The sequence below is a fragment of the Pelobates fuscus genome, chromosome 6 (genome assembly GCF_036172605.1).
Source record: "Pelobates fuscus isolate aPelFus1 chromosome 6, aPelFus1.pri, whole genome shotgun sequence".
Classification (NCBI taxonomy): domain Eukaryota; kingdom Metazoa; phylum Chordata; class Amphibia; order Anura; family Pelobatidae; genus Pelobates; species Pelobates fuscus.
This window is the reverse complement of record NC_086322.1, coordinates 256634147-256649225: the sequence shown is the minus strand read 5'-3', so window position 1 is coordinate 256649225 and position 15079 is coordinate 256634147. Positions and strand designations below refer to the sequence as shown.

General features: G+C 40.9%; 1 protein-coding gene across 5 annotated transcripts in view; it reads right to left on the bottom strand.

Annotated features, from left to right (window-relative positions):
- RHBDF2 (rhomboid 5 homolog 2) overlaps positions 1-15079 on the bottom strand; it is a 68871-nt gene that overhangs the window by 18216 nt on the left and 35576 nt on the right. For all 5 annotated transcript variants that reach the window (XM_063458988.1, XM_063458991.1, XM_063458990.1 and 2 more), the window contains exons 4-11: positions 14408-14603; positions 12985-13197; positions 3553-3681; positions 3328-3455; positions 2496-2699; positions 2027-2138; positions 1523-1597; positions 1115-1276 (exon numbers count right to left, since the gene is read on the bottom strand). In XM_063458988.1, the coding sequence (XP_063315058.1) occupies positions 1115-1276; positions 1523-1597; positions 2027-2138; positions 2496-2699; positions 3328-3455; positions 3553-3681; positions 12985-13197; positions 14408-14603 (1219 nt within the window). The remainder of the gene's footprint in view (positions 1-1114; positions 1277-1522; positions 1598-2026; positions 2139-2495; positions 2700-3327; positions 3456-3552; positions 3682-12984; positions 13198-14407; positions 14604-15079) is intronic.

The window sequence follows — 15079 nt, the reverse complement described above, 5'->3', positions numbered from 1 at the left end:
CTTCAGTGACTTACCAGAGGCAGCGACAGGTCCCACGTCGCTGCTTCCTCCTCCCCCGCCGCTCCTCCTTCTGCTTACGTTGGCCGGTGGGCGAGACTGATCTCGCCCGCCGGCCGAGGAGACCTAATGCGCATGCGCGGCAATGACGCGCATGCGCATTAGCGCACCCCATAGGAAAGCATTGAAAATTAATTTCAATGCTTCCCTATGGGGAATTGAGCGACGCCGGAGGTCCTCACACAGCGTGAGGACGTCCAGCGACGCTCTAGCACAGAAAACCTGTGCTAGGGACCAGGAAGTTCCCTCTAGTGGCTGTCTAATAGACAGCCACTAGGGGAGGACTTATCCCTGCAAGGTAATTATTGCAGTTTAAAAAAAACTGCAATAATTACACTTGCAGGGTTAAGGGTAGTGGGAGTTGGCACCCAGACCACTCCAATGGGCAGAAGTGGTCTGGGTGCCTGGAGTGTCCCTTTAATTATTTATTTCAGATGCTTGTCCTGAGGGAAGAGTACATCCCTATTGTACTGCCACCATATGTCAGGAAAATTTTTAATTTCCAGAGAAACCCTGAGTGACTCTTTCTTCATGCAACAACCAATGAAAGAATCACACAGTGAGTACTTGCTGCCCTAAGTAAGGTTCCTTACTGGTCCTCTGATGAATATCTCCATATTAGCAGCATCTTTAAAACAGTCATGTTTTTAGCCCATTTAGAATTATAACGCACACAAACACAAACAAACTTTGAATCAGTTTGTTCTCAAGGCAAGCTGGGAACTTTCAATTCAGTCTCACAGACTGAACTGGGTACATTTTGCACATAAACCAATAAACCAGACCTGCCCCACTCCACTAGCTCTCAGAAATATAGACTGCACAGAAATCTCACAGATGGATAATGAATAATTATTTCAGAGACCTCCCTTTGACTTCCTTCCCCTTAACCAGCTCTCCTGTTCAATAAAAAGAAAAAATAAATAAATAAAATGTGGCTTCAGTTTTCCGTTCGACATTTAAACTGGAACAGAATGGGTGCCATCTAGTGGTAACTAAGTAGTACGACACACTGACAGCTTAGGATATCACGGTGCGTCTTTTTATCAATACTCACCGAACAGTCTTTTTTAAGAGTTTGGACGCAGCCAGAATCATCATTTTGAATACAGCAGCCAGATATTCTCTCTCGATCACGCTCTTTCTCAATTAAACGCTCAACTTGGGCATCCCTCCGTATACAGGGGGAAAACTTGGCTCCCAAGTGAATGAGAGATATCTGCAGCAAAGGTAAATAGGAGATGATGACTAATTTTTTTTGTTTGTCAATGCAGGAAACTCAAATGTCTGCAGAACAGGAAACTGATACAGTGGCAGTAAAAAACAGGTTGTGTAATACAAACAAACATTGTAGATAAATGAATGCAATGTGACCTTGATTTGGTGGTTTGTGGCAAAAAATCATGTTCACAATAAAAGAACAACTGGAGATTTATAGGAATAACAATGAAAGCTGTCCACTTACTGAACTTGGACCAATCCAGAAATTTTCCTGCTGAATATATTTCACACTCTCGTACACACCTTTGTTGCGTAGTACCTGTAGATAAAGGGTTTAGGAAAGATGATCACAGTATGTCTTGGTTATACGTGTTTAGGATATTTGTACTTTGTATTCCATACAATTTACATTGTCTTGCCCATGGGCCACCGTCTCAAAGCTGTATTAAGGGATGAATGACTTCACTTCAATACTAATTTTTTTATAGCAAAATGTTTTAAACAAGGGAGTTTGAACAGAAGAGAGTATGGTAACGCATGGTACAAAGAGGGATTTCGGGAAAGAAGAGCATTGCAATTATCAAAATGTGGTCAAAGCAGTGGGATTAGTTTACAGGCTGTAATGAACACATATGACGGTCAAGAATGCAGAGAGATCGCGTGGCCTTTGTTGAATATACACAATATATAATTATGGGGGTAGCTTGGAACTTAATGTAAACACAGAAAACACTAGGGTAAAACATACCAATTCAGTGGTGGTATGCTGAGCAAAGCCAATGGGTGCAATGCCGTATGTACCGATGGCGAGCAGGGTAATGAGGACATGTACGAAAGTGATCCAGTAGGTAAAGTACGGTCTGCAATAAGTATAGAGAAGTGAGATTCAAAGTAAACACTTATGTAAGCGGTACTTTTAAACTGACTGATTCTCCTGCTTTTTTCCATATTTTTCAACACTGTTTATAGCCAAGTACGCATTCTACTTGTTAGTTCATCTGTTACATCATATCCCACTCACTCTATGGTGCGATGCCTCTCTATGCTCCTAGAATTATGGTAAGGCTATAAAAGTTGCCATTTAATTTTGTCTGGCCTTCTCTGTGTCCCATCCTGTACAAGTGTGCCCCCTAAAATTACCATTCCTCCCAAAGCATTTTGCCATTTTTTACACCATTCATCCTGGTTTTTCTTCCTACAATGAAATGTCCTCTCACCTGTGGCTGTCTATGTGTTCCAGCTGACTTTGCACAGTACTGCTGATGCTGCGTCTGTACGTTCGGTTCAACCAGTTCCCCACGACTCCAAGGCCATACAAACGCTTCTTTCGGTCAAATGCAAAATGTTTCACCTGAGATGCAATGCGTTTGCCTCTGCGAGTGTTGCTGACGAAGGTCTGGCAGGGTCTCACCGGTTCCTTCCTAGTAAGATGGACAAAGTTAGGATTATAAAAAACACTGATGATTCTTCTCAAACAGAGATTCCATTTGATCAAAATCCGTGTCCCATTGACATTATTAGAGTCCATCACTTCATAACACAGAAGTGAGAATCAACACTTAACTACATGGGATGGTTTTACACAACAATGGAGATTGAAAGATCAAACATGTTCTTTTGGGTACACATCACGTCCACATTCAAAGGGCCAGCACACAAAAATAATTATTACGTTGAATAAATAAATACAATTAATCATGGAGGAAATCTAAAAGTATTTGCTTTAGGGGTTATCATTTTTAAAAAAAAATATTTTACTTTATCCCTTTAGCATAGAAATTCTACATACAAAGAGAACATCTCTGGAAGTAAACCTGGAATATCACTGCAGAAACAGTGGCAGTGGTTGTAAAATGTACCAAAATTATGAACGATTTCATGTAATCTAGATCAGGGGTAAGCAAACTGTAGATCCTTAGATGTTTGGGTTGGAGATCGTCAGAAGATCTACATTTTTGGCAATGCTGATCTCGATCAAAAGGATGATGTAGATTGTAAAAGATACAAATTTTAAATGTTTATTAGTGTATAAGCCATTGTGTTACTCACGCGGAGGATATAGGTCCATCAGTCTGGTATTCAGGAGTTGGCACATGAGCACGAAAATATGGAGCGGAGAGAGGGGGCGACTCGAAAACATCATCTGGCATAGAAAAAGTCTCATCGTGCATGTCGACCTGCGGTCATAGCAGAGGTTTTTGTTTAAAAAGTTATTTGAGTAATACCACAAATATTGTGTGTTAAAAATAAAATTAAAATAAAAAAAAGTCTTGCCTTGCTGAAGAATGATGAATCTAGAGTGTCTGCACCATCAACTGTGTCTTCATCCATAAAGCTGGGATAGGCAAAGCTTTTCTTCTGGCCTGCTCGTCGGCCGTGCGGAGTGTCGAGAATAGGGCGACCCTGAACAGCAGAGAGGAACGGGCATTGAAAGTTAGGCTAAATGTTACACTTATTGCACTGGAACGATGTAGAAAAAGCACTAACAGGTATAGTGTGCGTTAGTGCTGGGAAAGGAGATCCAAGCGGTATGAGCGATATTTGCGGTGATAGAGAAAAAACAGATCTGCATGACAGTTATTACCACTACTGCAATAATGTACACAGAAATTGTACATGTTTTGTTATATGATCAACTATCGACAAGCAAAGTTACTGGTTTTATTACTAATCAACACCCACCTAAATCTATCATAACATCAAAAATAAATCCATAAATTTAAGTTTATTAAAAAAAAAAAAAAAAATTATAATAATTTTTTTTATATATCTAGCAGGAAACCAACATAAAATCCTGATTTACTTAAATTAACAGGGACCAAATTGAAACAACTGTATACAGTGACATTTCACCTTTGGGTTAAGTAAAATCTCACTCAGATGCTCCATGGTAAGGGGTAACCCTTGAAGTAATAATAGACAAACACCTTATTAAACCACAGTGGCATGAGGGTCATCAAGGTTTAGGATCTATAAAAAGAGGGGATTAATATATTGGTTGTTGTGCCAGTTACAAAACAAAATTAAAATGGTCTTTATTACACGTGGAGCAACCAGCTATGTGCTTATGATAATACATACAGATAAAATGAGTAATAAAGACCATTTTTATTTTGTTTTGTAACTGGCTTAACCAATATATTAATACCCCCTTTTATAGATCCTACACCTCAGTGACCCTCAGGCCAATGTGATTTAATATGGTGTTTTTTGTCTACCAAAAGGAAACATACCTGGGGTTGTCCTCAATTTTTTCTTTAAAAACAAAAAACAAAACTAAAATTAAGCACCAGTGATGTAAAAACCTAGTTATTCCGAGTCCTGACTGGTCATAAAAACAAAGGGGTTAATTAAAGGGACACTATGGACATCCAGGCCACTTAATCTAATGGAAGTGGTCTGGGTACAGTGCCCCTGTCCCCTTAACCCTGAAATGTTACTTGTTGCCGTTTCCAGAGAAACTGTAATAATTATATTACAGGGTTAACTTCTAACGGAGGATGCCCAGTGTCTTGATAAATCCCTTAAGGAAATCATTAAATCAATGCTTTCCTATGGGGAAGGTCTAATGCGTGATGGATGTGCATTAGCTTTGAGTCACCACGATGTTAGCCAAGGAGGAGCCCGATCCAGCACCCAGGGACATCGCAGCTAGCATCAGGCAAGAGAAAAATGGAATATTGACGCATTATTTGCTGCGGGGAGGGGTACTAGAGCATTTGGAATATAGTTTTGTATTACTAACACTATAGCGTGAACTATAAATAACTGAAAAAAAATTAATGTAATTTTGCAGGTTTGGCCCACACTTGCAAATCATAGTTACACAGTGTATATATAGGCCAGAAACGATCTTAATGTCTTTTCACACAACTCTTGATCCAATAGACAGAGAAAAAAAAACCTAAAAACTCAAATTTTGAAGTGTTATATTACCTTTCTCAAATTCGACGAATGCCATTGTGTAATGAATTTTGTCAACTCTCGTTATGCATTTCCTCTTGTTGAATGGCAACAAAAGGGATTTTATTTATTATATATTAAAAAAATAAATTAATAAAATATTCAAATTCACAGGGGATACTAAACACAAATCATCTCAGTCCATTTTATACATAACTCCCCAATTGGTGACTACATATAAATAACCAACCATTCTAGCAAAACATTTTAAAAGTTGTGTGATTGCCATGGTAACCAGTGGACTGTACTTGTGGTATGCAACACTCATTATAATCAAACAATTTAGTGTGGATGTGGTGTCTGGACTTCACAACAGAAAAACACCCATCACCTACTGTTAGCACGTTACAATACAATTTAATGACATTTCATAGGCAAACAAATATTTTATAGACTAAGAAGTGTGGTGGGCCTGTTTTCTAAAGGATAAGAAAAAAACAAAAAAGTGTAAGTAAGCAATATATTTTGTAGACTTTACAGCCTCTACTTTCCTATTCGTTCAATTGAATTACAGTTTAATAGGTTTTATTTGATTACACAATGTATTGGGCAAACATCATTCCAGTTGGAAAGTGATACAAAACAAACAATTCATTGGATTAAACACTTAGAAGCCATGTTATCAGCCAAGCATTCAGCACTTGAGATTGCAATCACACAAAATGTTGCCAAACATAAGAGCTCATTGTGTATACTTCTAAATAGTGAATAGAGTAGAATTCTTCAACGCACACTGGGTGCAGAGTGTTTTGGAACACACACACATCAAAGTGCAATGAAGAGGCTGCCCTATGTTTAGTTCTGTTTGATTAAGCAAACTAATTGACATCACGTTCAGCCTACCGCACTAATGTCGTTTCTAGGGATCTAAATGAAATCATTACCACCTGCAAACATTAATGGATTGGTTCCCTGGCTCCTCTTGCTAAAAGGAGGGAGGCCATGAACAAACAGCGGGTATATTGTAAACCACAAGCGGGTGATTATTTTATTACCTGCAGAATAAAAAAAAAAAAAAAAAACTATTTGGTGCACACCTGGGTGTAGTGGCTACAAGCCGCACCCCTTTACTCAGAGAACTGAGCTATGCCCTGGAGGTACGGGGAGTTCCAGGTAATGTAGTGAAGACTTTCATCCTGTACCAATGCTAGACATACATAGCAGAGATGTATAATTGATTTATAGGATAATAGATAATTTGTTGCTTTTAGTGCAACTTGATGAAAAGAAGGGTTTGCTTTTACAGCCCCATGAAATTAGTGTTTAACATGGGCTATTTGAGCAATTAGAAATAGCAGGAATGTCTGTCACAGTGCAGGAATAGCAGAGACATACAATAACAGGGCTGCATCTATTACATGGCAGGAATAGCAGAGACGTACAATGACAGGGCTGCATCTATTACAGTGCAGGAATAGCAGAGACATACAATGACAGGGCTGCATCTACTACAGTGCAGGAATAGCAGAGACATACAATGACAGGACTGCATCTATTACAGTGCAGGAATAGCAGAGACACACAATGACAGGACTGCATCTATTACATTGCAGGAATAGCAGAGACGTACAATGACAGGGCTGCATCTATTACATTGCAGGAATAGCAGAGACATACAATGACAGGGCTGCATCTATTACATGGCAGGAATAGCAGAGACGTACAATGACAGGGCTGCATCTATTACAGTGCAGGAATAGCAGAGACATACAATGACAGGGCTGCATCTATTACATTGCAGGAATAGCAGAGACATACAATAACAATGCTGCATCTATTACAGTGCAGGAATAGCAGAGACACACAATGACAGGGCTGCATCTATTACAGTGCAGGCATAGCAGAGACATACAATGACAGGGCTGCATCTATTACATTGCAGGAATAGCAGAGACATACAATGACAGGGCTGCATCTATTACATGGCAGGAATAGCAGAGACGTACAATGACAGGGCTGCATCTATTACAGTGCAGGAATAGCAGAGACATACAATGACAGGGCTGCATCTATTACATTGCAGGAATAGCAGAGACATACAATAACAATGCTGCATCTATTACAGTGCAGGAATAGCAGAGACACACAATGACAGGGCTGCATCTATTACAGTGCAGGCATAGCAGAGACATACAATGACAGGGCTGCATCTATTACATTGCAGGAATAGCAGAGACATACAATGACAGGGCTGCATCTATTACATGGCAGGAATAGCAGAGACGTACAATGACAGGGCTGCATCTATTACAGTGCAGGAATAGCAGAGACATACAATGACAGGGCTGCATCTATTACATTGCAGGAATAGCAGAGACATACAATAACAATGCTGCATCTATTACAGTGCAGGAATAGCAGAGACATACAATGACAGGGCTGCATCTATTACAGTGCAGGAATAGCAGAGACGTACAATGACAGGACTGCATCTATTACAGTGCAGGAATAGCAGAGACATACAATAACAGGGCTGCATCTATTACAGTGCAGGAATAGCAGAGACGTACAATGACAGGGCTGCATCTATTACAGTGCAGGAATAGCAGAGACATACAATAACAATGCTGCATCTATTACAGTGCAGGAATAGCAGAGACATACAATGACAGGGCTGCATCTATTACAGTGCAGGCATAGCAGAGACATACAATGACAGGGCTGCATCTATTATAGTGCAGGAATAGCAGAGACGTACAATAACAGGGCTGCATCTATTACAGTGCAGGAATAGCAGAGACACACAATGACAGGACTGCATCTATTACATTGCAGGAATAGCAGAGACGTACAATAACAATGCTGCATCTATTACAGTGCAGGAATAGCAGAGACATACAATGACAGGACTGCATCTATTACATTGCAGGAATAGCAGAGACATACAATGACAGGGCTGCATCTATTATAGTGCAGGAATAGCAGAGACACACAATGACAGGACTGCATTTATTACAGTGCAGGAATAGCAGAGACATACAATGACAGGACTGCATCTATTACAGTGCAGGAATAGCAGAGACACACAATGACAGGACTGCATCTATTATAGTGCAGGAATAGCAGAGACATACAATGACAGGGCTGTATCTATTACAGTGCAGGAATAGCAGAGACATACAATAACAATGCTGCATCTATTACAGTGCAGGAATAGCAGAGACATACAATGACAGGGCTGCATCTATTACAGTGCAGGAATAGCAGAGACATACAATGACAGGACTGCATCTATTACAGTGCAGGAATAGCAGAGACACACAATGACAGGGCTGCATCTATTACAGTGCAGGAATAGCAGAGACATACAATGACAGGGCTGCATCTACTACAGTGCAGGAATAGCAGAGACATACAATGACAGGACTGCATCTATTACAGTGCAGGAATAGCAGAGACACACAATGACAGGACTGCATCTATTACATTGCAGGAATAGCAGAGACGTACAATGACAGGGCTGCATCTATTACATTGCAGGAATAGCAGAGACATACAATGACAGGGCTGCATCTATTACATGGCAGGAATAGCAGAGACGTACAATGACAGGGCTGCATCTATTACAGTGCAGGAATAGCAGAGACATACAATGACAGGGCTGCATCTATTACATTGCAGGAATAGCAGAGACATACAATAACAATGCTGCATCTATTACAGTGCAGGAATAGCAGAGACACACAATGACAGGGCTGCATCTATTACAGTGCAGGCATAGCAGAGACATACAATGACAGGGCTGCATCTATTACATTGCAGGAATAGCAGAGACATACAATGACAGGGCTGCATCTATTACATGGCAGGAATAGCAGAGACGTACAATGACAGGGCTGCATCTATTACAGTGCAGGAATAGCAGAGACATACAATGACAGGGCTGCATCTATTACATTGCAGGAATAGCAGAGACATACAATAACAATGCTGCATCTATTACAGTGCAGGAATAGCAGAGACACACAATGACAGGGCTGCATCTATTACAGTGCAGGCATAGCAGAGACATACAATGACAGGGCTGCATCTATTACATTGCAGGAATAGCAGAGACATACAATGACAGGGCTGCATCTATTACATGGCAGGAATAGCAGAGATGTACAATGACAGGGCTGCATCTATTACAGTGCAGGAATAGCAGAGACATACAATGACAGGGCTGCATCTATTACATTGCAGGAATAGCAGAGACATACAATAACAATGCTGCATCTATTACAGTGCAGGAATAGCAGAGACATACAATGACAGGGCTGCATCTATTACAGTGCAGGAATAGCAGAGACGTACAATGACAGGACTGCATCTATTACAGTGCAGGAATAGCAGAGACATACAATAACAGGGCTGCATCTATTACAGTGCAGGAATAGCAGAGACGTACAATGACAGGGCTGCATCTATTACAGTGCAGGAATAGCAGAGACATACAATAACAATGCTGCATCTATTACAGTGCAGGAATAGCAGAGACATACAATGACAGGGCTGCATCTATTACAGTGCAGGCATAGCAGAGACATACAATGACAGGGCTGCATCTATTATAGTGCAGGAATAGCAGAGACGTACAATAACAGGGCTGCATCTATTACAGTGCAGGAATAGCAGAGACACACAATGACAGGACTGCATCTATTACATTGCAGGAATAGCAGAGACGTACAATAACAATGCTGCATCTATTACAGTGCAGGAATAGCAGAGACATACAATGACAGGACTGCATCTATTACATTGCAGGAATAGCAGAGACATACAATGACAGGGCTGCATCTATTATAGTGCAGGAATAGCAGAGACACACAATGACAGGACTGCATTTATTACAGTGCAGGAATAGCAGAGACATACAATGACAGGACTGCATCTATTACAGTGCAGGAATAGCAGAGACACACAATGACAGGACTGCATCTATTATAGTGCAGGAATAGCAGAGACATACAATGACAGGGCTGTATCTATTACAGTGCAGGAATAGCAGAGACATACAATAACAATGCTGCATCTATTACAGTGCAGGAATAGCAGAGACATACAATGACAGGGCTGCATCTATTACAGTGCAGGAATAGCAGAGACATACAATGACAGGGCTGCATCTATTACAGTGCAGGAATAGCAGAGACATACAATGACAGGGCTGCATCTATTACAGTGCAGGAATAGCAGAGACATACAATGACAGGGCTGCATCTATTACAGTGCAGGAATAGCAGAGACATACAATGACAGGGCTGCATCTATTACAGTGCAGGAATAGCAGAGACATACAATGACAGGGCTGCATCTATTACAGTGCAGGAATAGCAGAGACATACAATGACAGGACTGCATCTATTACAGTGCAGGAATAGCAGAGACACACAATGACAGGACTGCATCTATTACAGTGCAGGAATAGCAGAGACACACAATGACAGGACTGCATCTATTACAGTGCAGGAATAGCAGAGACATACAATAACAATGCTGCATCTATTACAGTGCAGGAATAGCAGAGACATACAATGACAGGGCTGCATCTATTACAGTGCAGGAATAGCAGAGACATACAATGACAGGACTGCATCTATTACAGTGCAGGAATAGCAGAGACATACAATGACAGGACTGCATCTATTACAGTGCAGGAATAGCAGAGACATACAATAACAGGGCTGCATATATTACAGTGCAGGAATAGCAGAGACATACAATGACAGGGCTGCATCTATTACAGTGCAGGAATAGCAGAGACATACAATAACAGGGCTGCATCTATTACATTGCAGGAATAGCAGAGACATACAATGACAGGGCTGCATCTATTACAGTGCAGGAATAGCAGAGACACACAATGACAGGACTGCATCTATTACAGTGCAGGAATAGCAGAGACACACAATGACAGGACTGCATCTATTACAGTGCAGGAATAGCAGAGACATACAATAACAGGGCTGCATCTATGACAGTGCAGGAATAGCAGAGACATACAATGACAGGACTGCATCTATTACAGTGCAGGAATAGCAGAGACATACAATGACAGGGCTGCATCTATTACATGGCAGGAATAGCAGAGACATACAATGACAGGACTGCATCTATTACAGTGCAGGAATAGCAGAGACATACAATGACAGGACTGCATCTATTACAGTGCAGGAATAGCAGAGACACACAATGACAGGACTGCATCTATTACATTGCAGGAATAGCAGAGACATACAATGACAGGGCTGTATCTATTACAGTGCAGGAACAGCAGAGACATACAATAACAGGGCTGCATCTATTACAGTGCAGGAATAGCAGAGACATACAATGACAGGGCTGCATCTATTACATTGCAGGAATAGCAGAGACATACAATGACAGGGCTGCATCTATTACAGTGCAGGAATAGCAGAGACATACAATGACAGGGCTGCATCTATTACATTGCAGGAATAGCAGAGACATACAATGACAGGACTGCATCTATTACATGGCAGGAATAGCAGAGACAGACAATGACAGGGCTGCATCTATTACAGTGCAGGAATAGCAGAGACATACAATGACAGGGCTGCATCTATTACATTGCAGGAATAGCAGAGACATACAATGACAGGGCTGCACCTATTACATTGCAGGAATAGCAGAGACACACAATGACAGGACTGCATTTATTACAGTGCAGGAATAGCAGAGACATACAATGACAGGACTGCATCTATTACAGTGCAGGAATAGCAGAGACATACAATGACAGGGCTGCATCTCTTACATTGCAGGAATAGCAGAGACATACAATGACAGGGGTGCATCTATTACAGTGCAGGAATAGCAGAGACATACAATGACAGGGCTGCATCTATTATAGTGCAGGAATAGCAGAGACACACAATGACAGGGGTGCATCTATTACAGTGCAGGAATAGCAGAGACACACAATGACAGGGCTGCATCTCTTACATTGCAGGAATAGCAGAGACATACAATGACAGGGGTGCATCTATTACAGTGCAGGAATAGCAGAGACATACAATGACAGGGCTGCATCTATTATAGTGCAGGAATAGCAGAGACACACAATGACAGGGCTGCATCTATTACATTGCAGGAATAGCAGAGACATACAATGACAGGGCTGCATCTATTACAGTGCAGGAATAGCAGAGACATAATGACAGGGGTGCATCTATTACAATGCAGGAATAGCAGAGACATACAATGACAGGGCTGCATCTATTACAGTGCAGGAATAGCAGAGACACACAATGACAGGACTGCATCTATTACATTGCAGGAATAGCAGAGACATACAATGACAGGGCTGCATCTATTACATTGCAGGAATAGCAGAGACATACAATGACAGGACTGCATGTTTACAGTGCAGGAATAGCTGAGAAACATAGAGATTAACAGAGACATGTAATGACAGCACTATGCCTGTTATAGTGCAGGAATAGCAGAGACGCAATTTGAAAGGACTGCGTCTATTACAGTGCGGGAGTAGTAGAGGCACACATTGAAATGGCTTCATCTGTTACAGTATTGGAATAGCAGATGCATATGAATAGAGTGAAAGCCAGTATTTATGGATAATAAATACTGTAGGAGATTCAAGGTTAGCCGAAAGGCAGTGCTCTAGCGGCTGTGAAACTACAACTTCAATATAACTGGACGATTATCCTGGGAGTAGTATCTACTGGATACTCCAGCATTAGACCCTTTCCGAATCACAGTTGAAGCTCTGCTCACCTTGATAATAGCAGCTGCAGCTCTGAAGCTCATGTGTGCCACACTCTCTCTCTTCCGTCGTGGGAACCGGCTGTACCCGGAGCGTACACTGGTGAAGGAAGTAAGGGACATAACTCCAGGGGTGAGTGGGGCCAAGCCCACGTGAGGGGTCCGGGGTCGATCCACTTCATCTGGATGCCGGAACGCTCTACCGCGTGCCAAGGGATCCACGATCTGAGGGTCAAATAAGATATGAGAAGAAATCTGCCCATTCTGAAGTGTGTGTTCGTTGTTTTTTTTAAATCATCTATCATACAAGGCGATATAGGAGTATTTATAGTTATAAAGATTATACAAAAAATGGCAAATATTACTTGTATTACAAAAAAAAAACAACTTTAAACAGTGCAGATATTCCCTTTAAAACCCTGGAAAAAAAACAGACAAATAAACAGAGCCATTTAAGATGTACATTAATGTCGTAATGGCCACGGACTAAACAAGTAATGTAAACTGAACAGGCTTTGAATCTATAATAGTCTGAAAAATGTGTAATTATTTCCCTTTTGCAATATTTTTTATTTTTATCTTAAAAAAAAGCCATATAAAGACTAAGAACAATTCAGTACGTGCATCACACTGGAGACCCGGAAATCTAGAGAAGGTAGGACCATTTCTACCTGTGACACACATCTAAGGTACCGGTGGGATACACCCCCATTCCGTGGCTGCCGCTTTTAACTTTACAAAAGGGATAAATGTAGATCAGGTTACAGACAACAGTAATAGCCTAGGGACATATCACCATGGTGTGTGCTTTTTCTTTGTTTTTCTTTCTTCTTTCAGAGAACAGTATCCATCTCTTAAATCTTACAAGAGAGACTTGGATTCCGCTTTCAGAGCCATGAATTGAGAGATTGAGACAGTCTCTCTAAAATTAGCCTGATGGCCATTGCATAGGTCTTAACACGTACTTATTCTATAATTAATAGAACAGCGTAAGAAACTGAATCAGAAGATTGTATTACAGACATTGCGGATAAAGATACTAGTCTTCAGCTCCCATAACCCTGAGCAAACCACATCAGAGCTACTAAATGGGACAAGAGGAGTTATGATGAACGTCACGTAAACCTGTAGCTGGGTGGCAAGACATAATTTAAGACCATAAAATTTCTAGATTTTAGAATCTATTGGATCTCCACCTCACTCCCATATCATGGGCCTGATTTGACAATCTACGTTTTCTACGTTACCATGAAAAGGGTAGGGTAGCTATCTGCAACAGTTCCAGGGTTTCTCCAAAAACCTTATTAATCCAATTAATGCCATTTAAATGCTGCTCACTTTTAGGACTAGATTCCTTCAATTGAGCAATTCCTTCTTGATTACTAGCAATGGACTGGAAGTAATAAATATAAGCAAGAGAGGCTGGTCAACGCACCTTGGGCATTCGGCAGGTGGCTGGGGACTCCGTTGCTTGGAAAGATGGCGTTTCCTGGCTAGGTAGCTCTATGTCTCTCTGATATTGAGGTTTTAGTTTCCCGTAACGGAGGCTACAGTGGTGGAGGCTCTTGCGTTGCCATTGTTGTCTTTTCCCCTCCCAGTCATTGCTCACACCAAACCACTGGGCAGTTCCCCTGTAGGAATACAAGAAAGTGTTAAATAAATTCCCATTACCGAGGTGTGCTCTGGGTGTACGGTGGAAGGAGGAGAACGTTTATGGGGAATGAGAAAGAAAACAAATGTACAACTACTTTATAAGGAGAAAAAAAAAATTACGTCTGCAAAAGAGAAAGAAGTGGGAGCTGATGTACTTTTCCATCTGCAAATTCATAGATCCAATAATATAAAATAGAAGTTTAATCATCAATGAAGAACAAAAGCTTAGGGAGATACCAAGTTATTAAAATGAGCCATAAATGCCATGGCATTTCTCGTCATGAAGGGGACACTTAAACAAACCATGATTTGCCTATTTACATTCTAATTTAAGAATTCTAATTTTTTTTAAAGAAATTAAGTAGAATTAAAGACAGATGAGTCAGCAAAACATTGGAATCCCAGTAATGACTCAATAGTATGGAGTTCAAATGTATTCCTCCCCTCTATCTAG